Below are 24301 nucleotides of genomic sequence, written 5' to 3'. Positions count from 1 at the left end.
TCGCGGAAGGAAACGCGCGTCCTCACCCTCTAGAGATAATTTCAGATGGGAGGATAGACGCAAGAGAGGTACGGGCTATATGTTCCGCCGTTCCTCAAAAGAACGTAAAAAGTCAGACCAATGACTAGCAATCCCTGTGGGAGGGAGATTGCTAGCCTTCTCTTCCGCATGGTCTGACATCACTAATAGTGACTGGGTCCGAGGCATTATATCAGACGGTCTGAGACTGGAGTTTGACCACTGGCCTCGGGATAAGTTTAAATTAACCCCCTTACGTTCCTCCTCTATTGAACAAACGGCTTTGGAAGCCGAAGTCACCAATTTATGCCTTAAAAAGGTGCTGATTGAGATCCCAGATTCAGAAAGAGGAAGAGGGTTCTACTCTCCTCTATTTCTGATCCAAAAGCCAGATAAATCATTTAGGACCATCATTAATCTTAGATCTCTTAATGAATTCCTGGTTAATAAAACCTTCAAAATGGAGTCCATCGGTACTACAATAAAGATGTTGTTCAAACACTGCTTTATGGTAGTTGTAGATCTTAAGGACGCATACTATCATGTTCCTATCCATGAGAACTTCCAGAGGTTCCTGAGGGTGGCGGTGTCTATAGAGGGAATTGTTCGTCATTTTCAATATCGAGCCCTCCCCTTCGGCATTTCTGCAGCTCCTAGGGTATTTACCAAGGTGGTCGCTGAGGTTATGGCATATTTGCGAGAATCCGATATCCTCATAATACCTTATCTGGATGATTTCCTTATTGTGGGGAATTCAGCAGATCATTGCCTTTCGCAAGCAAAGACAGCCATAGCCAAACTAGAACATCTGGGCTGGATTATAAATTATGACAAATCCCGTTTACAGCCCCTAAAAATTCAGAGATTCCTCGGACTGTTATTAAATTCAGAGACCCAACAATGCTGTCTGCCGCCTGATAAATTACTCCACATTCAACAACAGGTGTTAAAGGCGATTAATAAACCAACCATGACCCTTAGACAGGCTATGTCGCTGTTAGGATCCCTAACTTCGTGCATTCCTGCCGTCCGTTGGGCCCAATTCCATACCAGACCTTTACAATTTGAGGTTCTGGACAATGATAGAGCCTTACAGGGGTCCTTGCAGGGTCAGGTGACGTTAAGTCCAGTGGTACTTACATCTCTCAGATGGTGGCTAGTAGAGGACAATCTGTCGGCAGGAGTTCCCTGGGTGACACATGTGACTCGTGTAATAACAACTGACGCCAGCCCTACGGGATGGGGGGCACACATGGGTGACATCGTAGTTCAAGGGCTATGGGACCCTCAAACATCAGCATCCTCCAATCAGAGAGAGTTAATGGCTATCGAACTAGCAGTTAAAAAACTCCTCGTGTATCTACAGGGTCACCATGTCAAGATCCTCTCCGACAACCAGGTGGCAGTAGCCTACGTAAACCACCAGGGTGGAACACACTCCGAATCTCTGATGGAAGTAGCAGACCGCCTTCTCCAGACAGCAGAGAGCAATTTACTATCTTTGACTGCTCTACATTTAAAAGGGAAAGAAAACATAAAAGCGGACTTCCTAAGCCGCAACACCTTAAAACAAGGGGAATGGTCCCTGAACAGAGACATCTTCGGTCAGATTGTCCACATGTGGGGTCATCCAGACGTGGACCTGTTTGCCACCAGGGACAACAGAAAAACAAAAAAATTCTGTTCTCTGAATCCCAGGGAGAATCCGTTGGCAGTGGACGCCTTCCTGATCAAATGGGACTTCCGTTTGGCTTATGCGTTTCCTCCGCTCGGCCTACTACCTCTTGTGGTCAGGAAAATAAGGGAGGACCAAGCAAGGGTCATTCTGGTCGCCCCTTTCTGGCCCAAGAGAGCTTGGTTCGCGTGGCTCAGGACCATGTCGGTGGAAGACCCCTGGGTACTCCCGGACATTCCAAATTTACTCCACCAGGGTCCGATCACCCATCCGCAGGTGAAGGGGCTCCATTTGACGGCATGGTGTTTGAGAGGTCATTATTAAAAAACAGAGGTTTTTCCCCAAACTTAATTGATACCCTTATGATGAGTAGAAAAAATATAACAACAAAAATCTACTCTAGAACCTGGAGGAAGTTCTTGGCCTCTTCAGATTTCAGAATTGAAGAAGGGTTACCAATTAACCAAATTTTAGAATTCCTGCAGAAAGGGTTAGAGTTAAACCTATCCACGAGTACGCTAAAAGTACAAGTCTCAGCCCTGGGGGCCCTGTTTTCTTGTAACGTTGCTAATAATTATTGGGTATCAAGGTTTATAAAAGCTTCTAGTAGAGCTAGACCTATACACAAGAACAGGTCGGTACCTTGGGATCTCAACCTAGTCCTGTCAGCCTTGACTAGAGAACCGTTTGAGCCCTTACATTCAGCTTCAATTAAATTATTATCCCTCAAAACAGCGTTCTTGGTAGCGATAACATCTGCTCGTAGAGTAGGGGACATACAAGCGCTCTCTAGACTCTCCCCATATACAGAGTTTCTACAGGACAGGGTAGTCCTAAAACCGGACCCCGCCTACTTGCCAAAAGTCGCCTCACATTTTCACAGATCACAGGAGATAGTGTTACCATCATTTCTCCCTAACCCCTCTAACACTAAAGAAGAACTACTCCATACATTAGATGTTAGGAGATGCTTGTTAGAATACATCACAGTCACTAACGCTTGGAAGAGAGAGGATGCGTTATTTCTATCCTTCCAAGGTCCTAGGAAAGGGCTTAGAGTTTCGAAGTTCACACTAGCGAAGTGGATTAGGGAGGCTATCTCTCTGGCTTATACTGCAGGTGGAGGTCCGGCTCCGCAGAATCTGAGGGCGCATTCCACCAGGGCCATGGCTACGTCCTGGGCAGAAAGATCGGGAGTATCAATCGACCAGATATGTAAGGCAGCTACGTGGTCGTCCCCTTCCACCTTTTTCAAGCACTATCGGTTGGACTTGGGGTGCTCCTCTGATCTCACCTTCGGGTTAAGGGTGCTGCAAGCTATAGTCCCTCCCTAAGGTAGTTTTACATCTCTGTAATTCTCTCGTAGTGCTGTCATGGGAGTCCGAATAAAGCATTAAGCTACTTACGGGTAGCGGCATTTTTCGGAGGCCCATGACAGCACCCTTAGTTCCCTCCCTATTCACGTGGGGGTTGCACTTCCTATAATGTACATAATGAGATATATATAGATCTCACGTGTGGTATTTGTATGGGATTAGTTTTGTATATAATATTTGTGTGCTACTAACCGCGGTAGTCCTCTCAGGCTCTAATATTCAACTGATGCATAGGGAGAGGTGCCGCCCTTTTGTATCTCTGTAGGTTTCCTGTTCCTGAAGGGCGGATCCCCTCTCTCGTAGTGCTGTCATGGGCCTCCGAAAAATGCCGCTACCCGTAAGTAGCTTAATGCTATTTATGAAGATTTTAGAATAAAGCAATGAATACACAGGATTCGGCCGGCCGGGCGCGACTAATCAGCGAAGCGTGGTTCAAATCCTTCACTAATTCACGGCCGGACTGCACCTGTCGCTGATTGTTTGCGGCCGGCCGTGCACGCCTAAAACGTAGTATATAGCACAGCCTACATAGTATATAGCACAGCCCACGCAGTATATTGCACAGTGAGGTAGTAAAACACAGCCACGTAGTATATAACACAACCCATGCAATATATAACACAGCCTACGTAGTATATAACACAGCCCACGTAGTATATAACACAGCCTACGTAGTATATTGCACAGCCACGTTGTATATAACAAAGCGAGGTAGTATATAACGCAGCCCGCCTAGTATGTAACGCAGCCCACGCAGTATGTAACGCAGCCCACGCAGTATGTAACGCAGCCCACGCAGTATGTAACGCAGCCCACGCAGTATGTAACGCAGCCCACGCAGTATGTAACGCAGCCCACGCAGTATATAGCAATGTGGGCACCATATCCCTGTTAAAAAAAAAAAAAAACAATAAAAAAAAAAAAAAAAGTTAGTCATATGAAAAAGTTTGGGCACCCTTATCATTTTCTTGTTTTAAATACTCCTACCTACTTTTTACTGACTTACTAAAGCACTTTTTTTGGTTTTGTAACCTCATTGAGCTTTGAGCTTCATAGCTAGGTGTATGCAATCATGAGAAAAGCTACTTAAAGTGGCCACTTGCAAGTTGTTCTCCTGTTTGAATCTCCTCCGAAGAGTGGCATCATGAGCTCCTCCAAACAACTGTCAAATGATCTGAAAACAAAGATTATTCAACATAGTTGTTCAGGGGAAGGATACAAAAAGCTGTCTCATAGGTTTAACCTGTCAATTTCCACTGTGAGGAACATAGTAAAGAAATGGAAGAACACAGGTACAGTTCTTGTTAAGGCCAGAAGTGGCAGGCCAAGAAAAACATCAGAAAGGCAGAGAAGAAGAATGGTGAGATCAGTCAAGGACAATCCTCAGACCACCTCCAGAGATCTGCAGCATCAACTTGCTGCAGATGGTGTCACTGTGCATTGGTCAACTATACAACGCACTTTGCACAAGGAGAAGCTGTATGGGAGAGTGATGCGAAAGAAGCCGTTTCTGCAAGCACACCACAATCAGAGTCTGCTGAGGTATGCAAAAGCACATTTGGAGAAGCCAATTTCTTTTTGGAAGAAGGTCCTGTGGACTGATGAAACCAAGATTGAGTTGTTTGGTCATACAAAAAGGCGTTATGCATGGCGGCAAAAAAACACAGTGCGCTGTATAGTTGACCGATGCACAGTGACACCATCTGCAGTAAGTTGATGCTGCAGCTCTCTGGAGATGGTCTGAGGATTGTCCTTGACTGATCTCACCATTCTTCTTCTCTGCCTTTCTGATGTTTTTCTTGGCCTGCCACTTCTGGCCTTAACAAGAACTGTACCTGTGTTCTTCCATTTCCTTACTATGTTCCTCACAGTGGAAATTGACAGGTTAAATCTCTGAGACAGCTTTTTGTATCCTTCCCCTGAACAACTATGTTGAAGAATCTTTGTTTTCAGATCATTTGACAGATATTTTGAGGAGCCCATGATGCCACTCTTCAGAGGAGATTCAAACAGGAGAACACCTTGCAAGTGGCCCCTTTAAGTAGCTTTTCTCATGATTGCATACACCTGGCTATGAAGTTCAAAACTCAATGAGGTTACAAAACCAAAAAAAGTGCTTTAGTAAGTCAGTAAAAAGTAGGTAGCAGTATTTAAAACAAGAAAATAAGGGTGCCCATACTTATGCACCTGTCAAATTTTGTTTGAATGCAGATTGCACATTTTCTGTTAGTACAATAAACCTCATTTCAAGGCAGAAACATTGCTGTGTCCAACAGTTATTAGATATATGAAACTGAAATAGCTGTTGCAAAAAAAACAATTTTTATAAAACATTAAGCTTAAGATTAATAGGGGTGCCCAAACTTTTTCATATGACTGTATATACTCCCCTTCCGTCGGCCCCCTGATACAGCCGAGGTGGTCTTTAGCGATGCTTGTGGCAATAACCCGTGATGATGTACCGGTTTCGCGAGACCGCCACGTGATCTCGGGTCATTGCCGCAATGCTATCTTGGGACCGGAGCATCGTGAGGAGCAGGAAAGGCTGGCGTGGAAGGTGAGAATGTGTTTTTTTTTTTGTTTTTTTTTTTAATTATTATTTTTAACATGATATGTTTTTACTATTGATTCTGTATAGGCAGCATCAATAGGAAAAAGTGAAGCGGTAAATCCCGCCCCAATATCGCTGATTGCAATTCCAATCAGCGACACGGGATTTCCGTTACGGATGTTACAGACAAACAGACGGAAGTACCCCCCAGGCAATCTACTATATAATTGTCTAAGGGTCACTTCCGTCAGTCTGTCTGTCTGTCACGGATATTCATTGGTCGCGGCCTCTATCTGTCATGGAAATCCAAGTCGCTGATTGGTGGTGGCAAAACGGCCGCGACCAATCAGCGACGGGCACAGTCCGGCAGCAAAATGGCCGCTCCTTATTCCCCGCAGTCAATGCCCGCTCCATACTCCCCTCCAGTCAGCCCTCACACAGGGTTAATGGCAGCAGTAACGGACCGCACTATGCCACGGTGTAACGCCCTCCGTTACCGCTGCTATTAACCCTGTGTGACCAACTTTTTACTATTGATGCTGCCTATGCGGCATCAATAGTAAAAAGATCTAATGTTAAAAATAATAAAAAATAAATAAAACATTTTTATATACTCACCGTCCGTCGGCCCCTCGGATCCAGAACCGGCCTTTCCCGCTCCTCGCGACGCTCCGGTGACCGCTCCATGCATTGCGGTCTTGCGAGATGATGACGTGCGGTCTCGTGAGACCGCTACGTCATCAACTCGCGAGACCGCAATGCACTCTTGGGACCAGAGCGCGTGAGGAGCGTCGGTAACCGCTTCACCTGCATCCGGGGGCCAACGGAAGGTGAGTATAGAACTATTTTTTATTTTAATTCTTTTTTTTTTTTTAACAGGGATATGATGCCCACATTGCTATATACTACGTGGGCTGTGCAATATACTACGTGGGCTGTGCAATATACTACGTGGGCTGTGCAATATACTACGTGGGCTGTGCAATATACTGCGTGGGCTGTGCAATATACTACGTGGGCTGTGCAATATACTACGTGGGCTGTGCAATATACTACGTGGGCTGTGCAATATACTGCGTGGGCTGTGCAATATACTAAGTGGGCTGTGCAATATACTAAGTGGGCTGTGCAATATACTAAGTGGGCTGTGCAATATACTAAGTGGGCTGTGTTTTACACGACGTGGCTGTGCTATTTATTACATGGCCGGCCGCGAACAGGCTGTGCTATTTATTACATGGTTGGCCGCGAACAGTGACAGGCGCAGTCCAGCTTCGAATTGGCGCGGGATTTGAACCACGCTTCGCTAATTGGTCGCGGCCGGCCGAATCCTGTGTATTCAATGTATTATTCTAAAATCTTCATAATTAAACTACATACATATTCTAGAATACCCGATGCGGTAGAATCAGGCTACCATCTAGTTTAATATATAAAGCTGTTTGTATGTGTGTATGTATGTGTGTATGTCCGGGATTGGCATCTGCACCGTCGCAGCTACAGCCACAAAATTTTGCACAGTCACACGTCTGGACCCCGAGAGCGTCATAGGCTATGTTGTGAGGCGAAATTTTAACCCCACGCGTTACAATTCACCAAACAATTTTGCCCCTATCTACATAATGGGGGGAAAAAGTGAAAGGAAAAGTGTTGGAGGCAAATTGACAGCTGCCAGATGTGAACAAGGGGGGACGTAAAGAGTGAGAGCGATGGCGCCAAAGAGTATATACCGTACAGTTGTTAAGGTGGGGCCCCGACATGGGATACTCACCACACACGGGGATATGAACACACACAAAATGCGCCACACACTACCATGTGCTTGAACACATATCACCCTCAGCGCACATTTCACCACACATACACCAACCTCGCCACATAAACGTCGAAACACAAAAGTCACCTCTCAAAATTCGCCACGCACAAAATTTGCCACATGGAAAACTAGGTTCACGCAAAACTTGCACACGTAGAAAAATTGCCACATGCACAAAAGTTGCAACGCATGCAAAAGTTGGCTCACAAAAAACTTGCACACTTAAAACGCACCACACCTAAAACTCGCCACGTGCAAAACTCGCCATGCGCAAAACTTGCACACAACTTGCTACACTAACCTGTCACATGCAACTCGACACACAAAAAGTTGCTACACGCATGTCGCCACACGCAACTCAACACACACAACTTGACACACGAAACTCGCCCTAAAACACACACAAGTCTGGTATTATCCTTCAAAAATAAAAATCTGATTAATAAGCAGACAAACTACAAGAGCAACATCTGTACCATATAGGAATCCGGCAGCTGTCAGTCACATGACCTGTCTATTATGTGTATGTGTGAGCTAATATATACTGCCAGGGGGGAGGGCTTACTGTTGGCTGGGGATTTATCAGGCTGCCAATTTAGCTTACAAATACTGAGGTAAAAATACTGACCAAATAACGTGTGAACGAGGGCTAATACAGGAGGAGATGGCATACAGCTATATACTATATACAGGAGATGACACACAGGTATATACTATTTACAGGGGAGATGACACACAGGTATATACTATATACAGGAGGAGATGACACACAGATATATACTATATACAGGAGAGATGACACACAGGTATATACTATATACAGGAGAGATGACATACAGGTATATACTATATGCAGGAGGAGATGACACACAAGTATATACTATATACAGGAGCAGATTACCTACAGGTATATAGTATATACAGGGGAGATGACACACAGGTATATACTATATACAGGAGAGATGACACAGGTATATACTATATACAGGAGGAGATGACACACAGGTTTATACTATATACAGGAGAGATGACACACAGGTATATACTATATACAGGGGAGATGACACACAGGTATATACTATATACAGGGGAGATGACACACAGGTATATACTATATACAGGGGAGATGACACACAGGTATATACTATATACAGGAGAGATGACACACAGGTATATACTATATACAGGGGAGATGACACAGGTATATACTATATACAGGGGAGATGACACAGGTATATACTATATACAGGAGGAGATGACACACAGGTTTATACTATATACAGGAGACATGACACACAGGTATATACTATATACAGGGGAGATGACACACAGGTATATACTATATACAGGGGAGATGACACACAGGTATATACTATATACAGGGGAGATGACACACAGGTATATACTATATACAGGGGAGATGACACACAGGTATATACTATATACAGGGGAGATGACACACAGGTATATACTATATACAGGGGAGATGACACACAGGTATATACTATATACAGGGGAGATGACACAGGTATATACTATATACAGGAGGAGATGACGCAGGTATATGCTATATACAGGAGGAGATGACGCAGGTATATGCTATATACAGGGGGAGATGACATATAGGTATATACTATATACAGGGGGAGATGACATACAGGTATCTACTATATACAGGAGGAGATGACATACAGGTATCTACTATATACAGGAGGAGATGACATACAGGTATATACTATATACAAGAGGAGATGACACACAGGTATATACTATATACAGGAGCAGATGACACACAGGTATATACTATATACAGGGGAGATGACACGTATATACTATATACAGGAGAAGATGACACACAGGTATATACTATATACAGGAGGAGATGACATAGATAGCTATATACAATATACAGGAGAAGATGACACACAGGTATATACAGGAGGAGATGACACATAGCTATATACAATATACAGGCGGAGATGACACATAGCTATATACTATATACAGGAGGAGATGACATGCAGCAGGTATATACTATTTACAGGGGAGATGACACATAGATAGCTATATACAATATACAGGAGGAGATGACACACAGGTATATACAGGAGGAGATGACACATAGCTATATACAATATACAGGAGGAGATGACATGCAGCAGGTATACACTATTTACAGGGGAGATGACATACAGGTATATAGTATATATAAGGGAGATGACAAACCGGTATATACTGAGGTGAAAATGAAAAGGTGTGAGTGCAAAATGAGATGAGTGAGGGAAAATAATGGAGTGATCGGAAAATGACAGATGTGAGGTCGAAATGACAAGTGTTAGGGGGGAATGAGAGGAGTGAGGGGGAAAATAAGGAGTGAGGGGGAAAATGAGAAGTGAGGGGGGAAAATAAGGAGTGAGGGGGAAAATAAGAGAAGTGAGGGGGGAAAATAAGGAGTGAGGGGGAAAATAAGGAGTGAGGGGGAAAATAAGGAGTGAGGGGGAAAATGAGAAGTGAGGGGGGAAAATAAGGAGTGAGGGGGAAAATAAGAGAAGTGAGGGGGGAAAATAAGGAGTGAGGGGGAAAATAAGGAGTGAGGGGGAAAATAAGGAGTGAGGGGGAAAATAAGGAGTGAGGGGGAAAATGAGAAGTGAGGGGGGAAAATAAGGAGTGAGGGGGAAAATAAGAGAAGTGAGGGGGGAAAATAAGGAGTGAGGGGGAAAATAAGGAGTGAGGGGGGAAAATGAGAAGTGAGGGGGGAAAATAAGGAGTGAGGGGGAAAATAAGAGAAGTGAGGGGGGAAAATAAGAGAAGTGAGGTGCTATAACTAACCACAGATATTGACTATGCCCAGGCAACGCCGGACTCTTCAGCTAGATATATATATATATATATATATATATATATATATATATATATATATATATATATATATATATATATATATATATATATATATATATATATATATATATATATATATATATATATATATATAGATAGATATAGATATAGATATATAGATAGATGTGGGGCTTTTGGACGTTAGTTCCTGACCGAGGAACCCTTATTTCATAACTACTTATGTGTGCAGTCTGTGATCTATTAGTATACCCAAGTCTTTTTCACACGTGCTGTTACTTAGCTCTATTCTTCCCATTCTGTATATGCTTTTTTCATTTTTCTTACCTAGATGTAGTACTTTGCATTTTTCCCTGTTAAAAACCATTCTGTTAGTTGCTGCCCACTGCTCCAGTTTACTTACCGTATATCTTTTTGATTCCTCTCTCTCTCTTCTTTAGTATTCGCAATCCCTCCTAGCTTTGTGTTATCAGCAAATTTACTCAGTTTATCCTCAATTCCTTCATCTAAATCATTGATAAAAATGTTGAACAGAGTTGCCCTGTGGTACCCCATTTGAGACACTCCTCCAACTGGATGTGCAGCCATTTATGACCACTCTTTTGGGTCCGATCACTGAGCCAGTTATGAATCCACCTCACAGTTGCCCTGTCCATTCCATAGTTGATAATTTTTTTTCAATAAGGAAAGTATGAGATACTTTATCAAATGCTTTCCTGAAGTCAAGATATAGTATACAATGCCTACAAGTAGTATTCAACCCCCTGCAGATTTAGCAGGTTTAATAAGATGCAAATAAGTTAGAGCCTTCAAACTTCAAACAAGAGCAGGATTTATTAACCCCTTAAGCCCGTATGACGTACTATACCGTCGAGGTGGGGTGGGCCTTAATTCCCGGTGACGGGATAGTACGTCATACGCGATCGGCCGCGCTCACGGGGGGAGCGCGGCCGATCGCGGCCGGGTGTCGGCTGCATATCGCAGCTGACATCCGGCACTATGTGCCAGGAGCGGTCACGGACCGCCCCCGGCACATTAACCCCCGGCACACCGCGATCAAACATGATCGCGGTGTACCGGCGGTACAGGGAAGCATCGCGCAGGGAGGGGGCTCCCTGCGTGCTTCCCTGAGACTATCGGTACGAGGTGATGTACTCACCTCGTACCGAACGTCTTCTCCCTGCAGGCCCCGGATCCAAAATGGCCGAGGGGCTGTATCCGGGTCCTGCAGGGAGCACTTCCGGGTCGGAGCAGGCTGCAGATGAAAGCTGCAGCCTGCTCCGATGAAAGTATGATCGCCGATCTGATAGAGTGCTGTGCACACTATCAGATCTGCGATCTGTGATGTCCCCCCCTGGGACAAAGTAAAAAAAAAAATTTCCACATGTGTAAAAAAAAAATAAAAAAATTCCTAAATAAATAATAATAAAAAAAAAAAATATTATTCCCATAAATACATTTCTTTATCTAAAAAAAACAAACAAAAACAATAAAAGTACACATATTTAGTATCGCCGCGTCCGTAACGACCCAACCTATAAAACTGGCCCACTAGTTAACCCCTTCAGTAAACACCGTAAGAAAAAAAAAAAAACGAGGCAAAAAACAACGCTTTATTACCATACCGCCGAACAAAAAGTGGAATAACACGCGATCAAAAAGACGGATATAAATAACCATGTTACCGCTGAAAACGTCATCTTGTCCCGCAAAAAACGAGCCGCCATACAGCATCATCAGCAAACAAATAAAAAAGTTATAGTCCTCAGAATAAAGCGATGCCAAAATAATTATTTTTTCTATAAAATAGTTTTTATCGTATAAAAGCGTCAAAACATAAAAAAATGATATAAATGAGGTATCGCTGTAATCGTACTGACCCGACGAATAAAACTGCTTTATCAATTTTACCAAGCGCTGAACGGTATAGACGCCTCTCCCAAAAGAAATTCATGAATAGCTGGTTTTTGGTTATTCTGCCTCACAAAAATCGGAATAAAAAGTGATAAAAAATGGTCACGTGTCCGAAAATGATACCAATAAAAACGTCAACTCGTCCCGCAAAAAACAAGACCTCACATGACTCTGTGGACCAAAATGTGGAAAAATTATAGGTCTCAAAATGTGGAGACGCAAAAACTTTTTTGCTATAAAAAGCGTCTTTTAGTCTGGTTTCACACTTGCGTTTTTATCTGCATGCGTTTTTTAAAAAAACCGCATGTGTGAAAAAATGCATGTAAACGCGGTAAAACGCATGCGTTTTTATAGAAAAACACAAGAAAATAAGAAAAAAACAAAAAACCCTAACCCTACCCCTAACCTGAAATACGTGGCACTGAAATATACGTGTATATACGTATATAAGTGCCACGATATTTCAGTGGCCACGTATTTAAGTGCCACGATATTTCAGTGGCCACGATATTTAAGTGCCCACGATATTTAAGTGCCACGTATTTAAGTGCCACGTATTTAAGTGCCACGTATTTAAGTGCCACGTATTTAAGTGCCACGTATTTAAGTGCCACGTATTTAAGTGCCACGTATTTAAGTGCCACGTATTTAAGTGCCACGTATTTAAGTGCCACGTATTTAAGTGCCACGTATTTAAGTGCCACGTATTTAAGTGCCACGTATTTAAGTGCCACGTATTTAAGTGCCACGTATTTAAGTGCCACGTATTTAAGTGCCACGTATTTAAGTGCCACGTATTTAAGTGCCACGTATTTAAGTGCCACGTATTTAAGTGCCACGTATTTAAGTGCCACGTATTTAAGTGCCACGTATTTAAGTGCCACGTATTTAAGTGCCACGTATTTAAGTGCCACGTATTTAAGTGCCACGTATTTAAGTGCCACGTATTTAAGTGCCACGTATTTAAGTGCCACGTATTTAAGTGCCACGTATTTAAGTGCCACGTATTTAAGTGCCACGTATTTAAGTGCCACGTATTTAAGTGCCACGTATTTAAGTGCCACGTATTTAAGTGCCACGTATTTAAGTGCCACGTATTTAAGTGCCACGTATTTAAGTGCCACGTATTTAAGTGCCACGTATTTAAGTGCCACGTATTTAAGTGCCACGTATTTAAGTGCCACGTATTTAAGTGCCACGTATTTTTCAGTGCCTGAAATACGTGGCACTGAAATACGTGGCACTGAAATACGTGGCACTGAAATACGTGGCACTGAAATACGTGGCACTGAAATACGTGGCACTGAAATACGTGGCACTGAAATACGTGGCACTGAAATACGTGGCACTGAAATAACGTGGCACTGAAATAACGTGGCACTGAAATATCGTGGCACTGAAATATCGTGGCACTGAAATATCGTGGCACTGAAATATCGTGGCACTGAAATACGTGGCACTTATGACTGTCAGAAAATGTTCGTAAACGGTTAGGGGTGAGGTTAGGGGTAGGGTTTCAGGTAGAATTGGGGAGTTTCCACTGTTCAGGCACATCAGGGGCTCTCCAAACGCGACATGGCGTCCAATCTCAATTCCAGCCAATTCTGCGTTGAAAAAGTAAAACAGTGCTCCTTCCCTTCCGAGCTCTCCCGTGCGTCCAAAAAGGGGTTTACCCCAACATATGGGGTATCAGCGTACTAGGGACAAATTGAACAACAACTTCTGGGGTCCAAGTTCTCTTGTTATCCTTGGGAAAATAAAAATTTGGGGGGCTAAAAATCATTTTTGTGGGAAAAAAAATATGTTTTATTTTCACGGCTCTGCGTTGTAAACTGTAGTGAAACACTTGGGGGTTCAAAGTTCTCACAACACATCTAGATAAGTTCCTTGGGGGGTCTAGTTTCCAATATGGGGTCACTTGTGGGGGGTTTGTACTGTTTGGGTACATCAGGGGCTCTGCAAATGCAACGTGACGCCTGCAGACCAATCCATTTAAGTCTGCATTCCAAATGGCGCTCCTTCCCTTCCGAGCTCTGTCATGCGCCCAAACAGTGGTCCCCCCCCACAAATGGGGTATCAGCGTACTCCAGACAAATTGGACAACAACTTTTGGGGTCCAATTTATCCTGATACCCTTGTGAAAATACAAAACTGGGGGCTAAAAAATAATTTTTGTGAAAAAAAAAAATAATTTTTATTTTCACGGCTCTGCGTTATAAACTGTAGTGAAACACTTGGGGGTTCAAAGCTCTCACAACACATCTAGATAAGTTCCTTAGGGGGTCTACTTTCCAAAATGGTGTCACTTGTGGGGGGGTTTAATGTTTAGGCACATCAGGGGCTCTCCAAACGCAACATGGCATCCCATCTTAATTCCAGTCAATTTTGCATTGAAAAGTAAAATAGCGCTTCTTCCCTTCTGAGCTCTGCTATGCGCCCAAACAATGGTTTACACCCACATATGGGGTATCGTCGTACTCAGGACAAATTGCACAACAACTTTTGTGGTCTAATTTCTTCTCTTACCCTTGGGGAAATAAAAAAATGGGGGTGAAAAGATCATTTTTGTGAAAAAATATGATTTTTTATTTTTACGGCTCTGCATTATAAACTTCTGTGAAGCACTTGTTGGGTCAAAGTGCTCAACACACATCTAGATAAGTTCCTTAAGGGGTCTACTTTCCAAAATGGTGTCACTCGTGGGGGGTTTCAATGTTTAGGCACATTAGGGGCTCTCCAAACGCAACATGGCGTCCCATCTCAATTCCAGTCAATTTTGCATTGAAAAGTCAAATGGCGCTCCTTTGCTTCCAAGCTCTGCCATGCGCCCAAACTGTGGTTTACCCCCACATATGGGGTATCAGCGTACTCAGGACAAATTGTACAACAACTTTTGGGGTCTATTTTCTCCTGTTACCCTTGGTAAAATAAAACAAATTGGAGCTGAAATAAATTTTGTGTGAAAAAAAGTTAAATGTTCATTTTTATTTAAACATTCCAAAAATTCCTGTGAAACACCTGAAGGGTTAATAAACTTCTTGAAAGTGGTTTTGAGCACCTTGAGGGGTGCAGTTTTTAGAATGGTGTCACACTTGGGTATTTTCTATCATATAGACCCGTCAAAATGACTTCAAATGAGATGTGGTCCCTAAAAAAAAATGGTGTTGTAAAAATGAGAAATTGCTGGTCAACTTTTAACCCTTATAACTCCGTCACAAAAAAAAAATTTTGGTTCCAAAATTGTGCTGATGTAAAGTAGACATGTGGGAAATGTTATTTATTAAGTATTTTGTGTGACATATGTCTGTGATTTAAGGGCATAAAAATTCAAAGTTGGAAAATTGCGAAATTGTCAAAATTTTCGCCAAATATTCGTTTTTTTCACAAATAAACGCAAGTTATATCGAAGAAATTTTACCACTAACATGAAGTACAATATGTCACGAGAAAACAATGTCAGAATCGCCAAGATCCGTTGAAGCGTTCCAGAGTTATAACCTCATAAAGGGACAGTGGTCAGAATTGTAAAAATTGGCCTGGTCATTAACGTGCAAACCACCCTCGGGGCTTAAGGGGTTAACAGATGCATAAATCTTACAAACCAAAAAGTTTTGTTGCTTAGTTAAATTTTTATAAATTTTAAACATAAGTGTAGGTCAATTATTATTCAACCCCTAGGTTTAATATTTTGTGGAATAACCTTTGTTTGCAATTACAGCTAATAATCGTCTTTTATAAGACCTGATCAGGCCAGCACAGGTCTCTGGAGTTATCTTGGCCCACTCCTCCATGCAGATCTTCTCCAAGTTATCTAGGTTCTTTGGGTGTCTCATGTGGACTTTAATCTTGAGCTCCTTCCACAAGTTTTCAATTGGGTTAAGGTCAGGAGACTGACTTGGCCACTGCAACACCTTGATTTTTTGCCTCTTGAACCAGGACTTGGTTTTCTTGGCTGTGTGCTTTGGGTCGTTGTCTTGTTGGAAGATAAAATGACGACCCATCTTAAGATCCTTGATGGAGGAGCGGAGGTTCTTGGCCAAAATCTCCAGGTAGGCTGTGATATCCATCTTCCCATGGATGCGGACCAGATGGCCAGGCCCCTTGGCTGAGAAACAGCCCCACAGCATGATGCTGCTACCACCATGCTTGACTGTAGGGATGGTATTCTTGGGGTCGTATGCAGTGCCATCCAGTCTCCAAACGTCATGTGTGTGGTTGGCACCAAAGATCTCGATCTTGGTCTCATCAGACCAGAGAACCTTGAACCAGTCAGTCTCAGAGTCCTCCAAGTGATCATGAGCAAACTGTAGACGAGCCTTGACATGCCGCTTTGAAAGTAAAGGTACCTTACGGGCTCGTCTGGAACGGAGACCATTGCGGTGGAGTACGTTACTTATGGTATTGACTGAAACCAATGTCCCCACTGCCATGAGATCTTCCCGGAGCTCCTTCCTTGTTGTCCTTGGGTTAGCCTTGACTCTTCGGACAAGCCTGGCCTCGGCACGGGAGGAAACTTTCAAAGGCTGTCCAGGCCGTGGAAGGCTAACAGTAGTTCCATAAGCCTTCCACTTCCGGATGATGCTCCCAACAGTGGAGACAGGTAGGCCCAACTTCTTGGAAAGGGTTTTGTACCCCTTGCCAGCCTTGTGACCCTCCACGATCTTGTCTCTGATGGCCTTGGAATGCTCCTTTGTCTTTCCCATGTTGACCATGTATGAGTGCTGTTCACAAGTTTGGGGAGGGTCTTAAATAGTCAGAAAAGGCTGGAAAAAGAGATAATTAATCCAAACATGTGAAGCTCATTGTTCTTTGTGCCTGAACTACTTCTTAATACTTTAGGGGAACCAAACAGAATTCTGGTGGGTTGAGGGGTTGAATAATAAATGACCCTCTGAAAAAACTTTTCCCAATTAAAAAAAATAAAAAATAAACAAAGAAATAACATTCTTTTTTGCTGCAGTGCATTTCACACTTCCAGGCTGATCTACAGTCCAAATGTCACAATGCCAAGTTAATTCCAGATGTGTAAACCTGCTAAATCTGCAGGGGGTTGAATACTACTTGTAGGCACTGTCTGTACCGCTTTTCTCTGATCCACCCAGTCAGTGATTCCATCATAGAAGGAAATTAAGTTAGTCTAACATGACTTATTAGTTACAAACCCATGCTGGCTCTGGTTAATCACTTCCTTCTCATTCAGGTACTTGCATACATGCTGGTTAATAATTTGCTGAAAGATCTTTCCTGGTATAAAAGTAAGGCTCACTGGCATGTAATTTCCTGGGACCACCTCCTTCCCTTTTTTTTGAAGGGACAAAATCTGCTCTTCTTCAATTTTCTGGGATTTCTCCTGTTCTCCAAGATTTTTCAAACATTGTTGAGATCGATTCAATAATTTCGTCAGCTAACTTTTTCCGTACCCTAGGATGTTACTCATCTGTCCCTGGAGACTTGAATTCATTTATGTTAGCTCAGTGATTCCTCACCATCTTTCTGTTTATGGATAGTGTGGATTCTTCTATTCCTTCGGTAGTACAGTGAAAATCAGTTGATGTTACAATTACTTTCTGAGAGTAAACAGAAAATAAGACTTTAAAAGTTCGGCTTCTCAACATAATTTTTTACCATTTCACCATATTCATCCTGTAAAAATCCTATAGCATCTTTGACTTTTCTTTTAGTTTTGACATAACCCTTAAATACTTTTGTTTATTGCTTTTATCTCTTGCAAGTCTAAAAGGGGATATCCGTGATGTTACAAATAAAACAAAAAATGTATCTAAGCACTAACAGGCAGGTAATTGCCGCTTACCTGTCTGTTGTGCCCGGCACAGAGATGTCACAGACCGCTCCTGCCGGAGATTCAGAAACCTCTGCTGACATCAATTCTACAGAGCAGAGGCTTCTTTTCTGTTCCGCTCTATCGACGGGGCGAAACTTCCAATGTCGTTCTGATTGATAGCCGGATTCCGCTGTCTAATCAGAATGCCCTCGGAAGTTCCGCAACGGCATGTCAGCACATGCAGCTGAATCCCTGGCAGGAGCGGTCTGTGACAGCTGTGTGCCGGAGAAAAACAGCGCCGTGCCCAAGAGGCAGGTAAGTACCAACCACCTGCCTGTTAGAGCTTAGCTGGCTAGCAGCCGCAAATCATGCAGCCAACCTCATGAAAAAATGGAGAAGCTACGGGTATCAGAAAACTGCAATTGTTCGTTTTTTTTTTTTTTTTTTTAAAGCAAAGTTTGGAATTTTTTTTTCTACCACTTAGATAAAGAAGAACCTAGACATGTTTGGTGTCTATGAACTCGTAATGACCTGGAGAATCAGAATGGCAGCTCAGGTTTAGCATTTAGTGAACCTAGCAAAAAAGGCCAAACAAAAAAACAGTGTGGGATTGCACTTTTTTTGCAATTTCACCGAATTTGGAATTATTTTCCCGTTTTCTAGTACACGACATGGTAAAACCAATGGTGTTGTTCAAAAGTACAACTTGTCCCACAAAAAATAAGCCATCACATGGCCATATTGACGGAAAAATAAAAAAGTTATGGCTCTGGGAAGGAGGGGAGCGAAAACCGCAAAACCCAAAAAAGCTCTGGGGGTTAAGGGGTTAAATCTCTGTGGAGATATATAATGCGACACCTCCTGCCCATTTATCAAGTCTGTTTATTGCAAATAAGTGGTATCCTTCTAGCCTTGTATTCCAATCATCTGTATCATCCCACCAAGTCTCAGTGATGCCAATGACACCATATTTCTGCTCCCACTTTAGTAGCTCCGATTTTCCTTGTTTGTTGCCCATGCTCTGTGTGTTTGTATAGAAAGTTCTTAGTTTGTGATCGATTTTCTCTTTCTCCAATATTTTTATTCTGTTTTCTTTTGTCTTTGCCATTAGAAGTGGAAAGGAAGAATAAAGTTCTCAATAGTATTTTCCGTCCTTCCACCTCTCGCTCCTTTCCCTTCCTTCCTTCTGTCCCTCCTCCCCTCTCTACTTTCCCTTCCTTCCTTCTGTCCCTCCTCCCCTCTCTACTTTCCCTTCCTTTTTTCTGTCCCTCCTAACCTTGCTCCTTTCCCTTCCTTTCTTCTGTCCCTCCTAACCTTGCTCCTTTCCCTTGCTTTCTTCTGTCCCTCCTCCCCTTTCTCCTATCCCTTCCTTCCTTCCATCCCTCCTCCCCTCACTCTTTTCCCTTTCTTCGTTCCCTCCATTCCTCCTCCCCTCGCTCCTTTCCCTCTCATCCCTCCTCCCCTCGCTCCTTTTCCCTTCCTTCCCTCCTCCCCTTGCTCCTTTACCTTGCTTTCTTCTGTTCCTCCTTCCCTCGCTCCTTTTCCTTCCTTCCTTCCTTCCTTCCTTCCTTCCTTCCTTCCTTCCTTCGCTCCTTTCCCTTTCTGCCTCGTGTCTCTCCTCCCCTCGCTCCTTTCCCTTCCTTCCTTCTGTCCCTCCTCCTCTCGCTCCTTTCCCTTTCTTTCCTCTGTCCCTCCTCCTCTCGCACCTTTCCCTTTCTTCCTTCCTTCCATCCATCCATCCATCCCTCCTCCCCTCGCTCCTTTCCCTTCCTTCCATCCCTCCTCCCCTCGCTCCTTTCCCTTCCTTCCATCCCTCCTCCCCTCGCTCCTTTACCTTGCTTTCTTCTGTCCCTCCTCCCCTCACTCCTTTCCCTTTCTTCCATCCCTCCTCCCCTCGCTCCTTTCCCTTCCTTTCTTCCTTCCTTCCTTCCCTCATCCCTCCTCACCTCCTTTCCCTTCCTTCCGTCCCTCCTCCTCTCGCCCCTTTCCCTTCCTTCCTTCCTTCCTTCCTTCCTTCCATCCTTCCATCCTTCCGTCCCTCCTCCCCTCGCCCCTTTCCCTTCCGTCCCTCCTCCCCTCGCCCCTTTCCCTTCGTTCGTTCGTTCGTTTGTTCCTTCCATCCATCCATCCATCCATCCATCCCTCCTCCCCTCGCCCCTTTCCCTTCCGTCCCTCCTCCCCTCGCTCCTTTTCCTTCCTTCCTTCCTTCCTTCCTTCCTTCCTTCCTTCCTTCCTTCCTTCCTTCCTTCCTTCCTTCCTTCCTTCCTTCCTTCCATCCTTCCGTCCCTCCTCCCCTCGCCCCTTTCCCTTCCGTCCCTCCTCCCCTCGCCCCTTTCCCTTCCGTCCCTCCTCCCCTCGCCCCTTTCCCTTCCGTCCCTCCTCCCCTCGCCCCTTTCCCTTCCTTCGTTCGTTCGTTCGTTCCTTCCTTCCATCCATCCATCCATCCATCCCTCCTCCCCTCGCTCCTTTTCCTTCCTTCCTTCCTTCCTTCCATCCATCCATCCATCCATCCATCCATCCTTCCCCTCCTTCGGTCATTACTTACATACTTGTTCGTATAACCGCTGTGCTGGTCCTTGGCTTCCTTCTCCCTCCTCCGCGGAGCATCCACAGATCTTGCTCGCACCTTTGTAGATATTCCCTTTCATCAGGCGACATGTTCCGGGTCTTTCAGTTTCCATCATGTCTTGCTTTTCATCTTCCCAGGATCTTCAGGTGGCAGAATGAGCGTCCCAGACTACATGCAATGTGCCGAGGACCACCAGACCCTCCTTGTGGTGGTCCAGTTTGTGGGCGTCTTGAAAAGTGACAATTTCTTCAAGATCTACAAACGCATCTCCTCAGTGTCTCAGGTGAATGTCAGCAACTCCCAGCGCGCCCTGTACATCCGCTACCGCCATCAATATCCGGTGGAGAACAACGACTGGGGAGATTTCCAGACCCATCGGAAGGTGGTGGGCCTCATCTGTGTGGCAGAGTGCGGCCTCCTGAACGAGCTGTCCCCCATTCTGCGCAAATACGAGCAGAACAAGGAAGTCTACAGCTCCACCCTGTACGACTCCCGACTCTTTGTGTTTGGGCTGAAGGAAGAGCTGCAGGACCAGTCCCGGACTGATGTAGCCGTTTACCCCAGCTACGAAGACTGCGAATCCCTGGAGAAATGGGTGGAGGATTTTGTCCAGTCCTTGTTCATTGTGTTGGAAAGTAAAAGGCTGGACCGGACGAGCGAGAAGTCCGGGGAGAAAATCCCTCTGCTCTACGTGCCCTATGAGAAGAAAGATTTTGTGGGGCTGGATCCTGACAGCAGGTAGGTCTCACTCCAATATAATCCAAGATACCCTGCATTGTGGGTTCTCAGTGACGCCATCCCCTAAATATTCTGCTAGGCAGCTGCAGTCACTGAGTACATAAATTACATGTCCTGTATTATACTCCAGAGCTGCACCCACTATTCTGCTGGTGCAGTCACTGTGTACATACATTACATTACTGATCCTGAGTTACATCCTGTATTATACCCCAGAGCTGCACTCACTATTCTGCTGGTGCAGTCACTGTGTACATACATTACATTACTGATCCTGAGTTACATCCTGTATTATACTCCAGAGCTGCACTCACTATTCTGCTGGTGCAGTCACTGAGTACATACATTACATTACTGATCCTGAGTTACATCCTGTATTATACCCCAGAGCTGCACTCACTATTCTGCTGGTTCAGTCACTGTGTACATACATTACATTACTGATCCTGAGTTACATCCTGTATTATACTCCAGAGCTGCACTCACTATTCTGCTGGTGCAGTCACTGTGTACATACATTACATTACTGATCCTGAGTTACATCCTGTATTACACCCCAGAGCTGCACTCACTATTCTGCTTGTTGCCATTGAAAACGGCCAGCAAGCAGAATTATAAAAGCAGCTGTGCACTGTCACACGTCCGATTAGGGCTATGTGTACACAGTGCCTTTTTGGTGTATTTTTCGCAGCGTTTTTTTTTTCTTTGTGGAAATGGGCCAAAAACTGGTTACAGCCCATGTATGTTCCTTCTGTTAATGCTCCTACAAAGGCTGATGACTGTGGGTTTGGGTTTTCTTATCGGCTTAGTAATGAGGGGCTGACACCTTTTCATTACTTAGCCTGCAGCTAGGTGTCAATGACAGCTGCTGACACCAAGCCCTACTACTGTGTCAGCATGAAAAAGGTGGGGATGAACCAATAAATTACATCACAAAACTTTTTTTAAATATCTCTATTTAGCTCAAAAAAGCATTCAGTGCTGTATAAAAACGCACCAAAAATGTGGCAAAAACTTGCATGTTTTTTCCGCAGCGTTTTTCCTGCCTTGAGATGCAGAAATTTCTGCAAGCAAATACTCAATGTGCGCACACAGCCTAAGAAGGGAATGGGAACAAGCTGTTCCTTTTGTGACTTATAGATAAAAGTATATCGCTCCACATCGCATTGTCAAGGATAACAGAGAGATCACGCAGATCCCTCCACTGCCACTAATTTGTCAAACAACCAACAGGGTAAATCAAGGGCCACCGCCAATCGTCTATCCGTGACTGTTGGACACCCGTTACAGGTAGCGTATTGCTTCAGGGATGTGGTTTATAGAGCAATAGAAACAGCCATTTTATTTATTTACTCCACAAAAGTAAGCAGTGTTTATAAAAAAATATACAAAACGGACAAAACAATACGATATATGAAATTACATCAAATAAAAAGGATAAACAGAAGAATTGTACTAAAGCTGATGTCGTCGGGTTGCCTCTGGCTTTTATAAAAGGGAACTCTTCGTTTTTGGGGGGTTGATGGACAGATCTAAAGTAAACCGTATCTCCCAGGACTGACAAAGATTATAATTTGGCATTTTGTTTTTATTAACACAAGTTACACACACACATACCTCCCTTCTGGTGACTCGTAACACGGCGGCTCATGCCATGGTGCTCAGTCTCTAACAAATTATGGGATTTCCAATTTCCTCGATATGTTCGCTCCTGGAGGTCCCAGGCGGGAGATATTACTGTCATAATTCCTATCGGGATTTTACCTTTTTTATATAGATAGGAAACATGGCATGGATAGCATCATCCATCTGGAGCGTTACTGACTTGAAAGGTGCTGTCTCAACAGCCCAGTGACGTAAGACAATGCACTAAGTTTGTCACCACTTTGAAAATATGACTTTCATATGTGTCATAGCTATGCCGTTCATAAAAACCTCAATTCATAATTTCTATAAGGGGGAAAAGGATTTTAAGGTAATCTGCTTGCTTTTCAGTTCAATCATAGGTTTTCTTTATCGGCCATAAATCAGTCGGATTCCAAAAACACCTCTCTCGGGCTACGATCCATCAGATAATCCACTTTAATTACTTGTTCCATGCAAGGGGTCACATAGAGTTTAATAGAGTGCTAGCCTTGGTTCGGTATTCACTATTAGAACTCGATGGAATTGTAAAAATCTATCTATTACACCCTCGTTTCTGCAGACTCTTGCGTACCATATCTTATTAGTGACCGTCTCGTTCTTCGATCATCCACAGGCATTACAAGAAGCGCTGTCAGGGCCGCATGCGGAAACACGTGGGCGATTTAAGCCTGCAGGCCGGGATGCTGCAGGACGCCCTGGTCCATTATCACATGGCTGTGGAGCTGCTACGAGCTGTTAACGACTTTGTGTGGCTGGGAGGTAAGAGATGGTTTATCACCAATGTCCTGGGGTCAATCACGACTGCGCACCTGGGAGACAAAAAAAAAAAATTACTTTCACAGCAATCTTTAAAAAAAAAAAGCAAAAAAATATACAAGTAAAATAAAATACAAATAAAAAAAAATGTTTTTTAGTAAAAGTCCAGGAAAAAATACACACATTGCTACTGCTTGAAATATTTTAACAGTACAGGGACGTTTTTTTCCTCTAAATATTAAGAAAAAAAAATCAATTAAATCCTATTTAATATGTCCAAAAATCTATTAAAAAAAGACCAACAAATAGCAAAAATAAGGTAATTTTTTTTTCTTTTTTGTGTATGGAATGTAGTCAGGCAAAAAATGAAAAAAATAGGCAGTATATTTTATTGTAATAATATAATAAAGGGGTTGTCCACTACTTGGACATTCCCCTTCTTGATCTAAATGTTTGGCCTCCATTAAATTAAAAAAAAAAAGGCCTATGTTCACCTTCCCTGCTGGCGCCATCCCAGAGCTCTCATGCAGTTGTTGTGACATGTGACCTTTTCTGGGGCGGCTGAGAGATGATGATGTTTTTAGTCTGGGAGGGGCCAAT

The 24301-nt window shown here is 43.5% G+C and overlaps 1 protein-coding gene across 2 annotated transcripts in view; it reads left to right on the top strand.

Moving 5' to 3' along the window:
* Positions 1–24301, top strand: part of TRAPPC9 (trafficking protein particle complex subunit 9) — a 576113-nt gene that overhangs the window by 4934 nt on the left and 546878 nt on the right. For both annotated transcript variants that reach the window (XM_077271277.1, XM_077271278.1), the window contains exons 2-3: positions 20698–21298; positions 23559–23704. In XM_077271277.1, the coding sequence (XP_077127392.1) occupies positions 20715–21298; positions 23559–23704 (730 nt within the window). In that variant the 5' untranslated portion in view covers positions 20698–20714. The remainder of the gene's footprint in view (positions 1–20697; positions 21299–23558; positions 23705–24301) is intronic.

This window comes from Ranitomeya variabilis, chromosome 6 (assembly GCF_051348905.1).
Source record: "Ranitomeya variabilis isolate aRanVar5 chromosome 6, aRanVar5.hap1, whole genome shotgun sequence".
Classification (NCBI taxonomy): domain Eukaryota; kingdom Metazoa; phylum Chordata; class Amphibia; order Anura; family Dendrobatidae; genus Ranitomeya; species Ranitomeya variabilis.
This window is presented reverse-complemented; position numbering and strand designations above follow the sequence as displayed.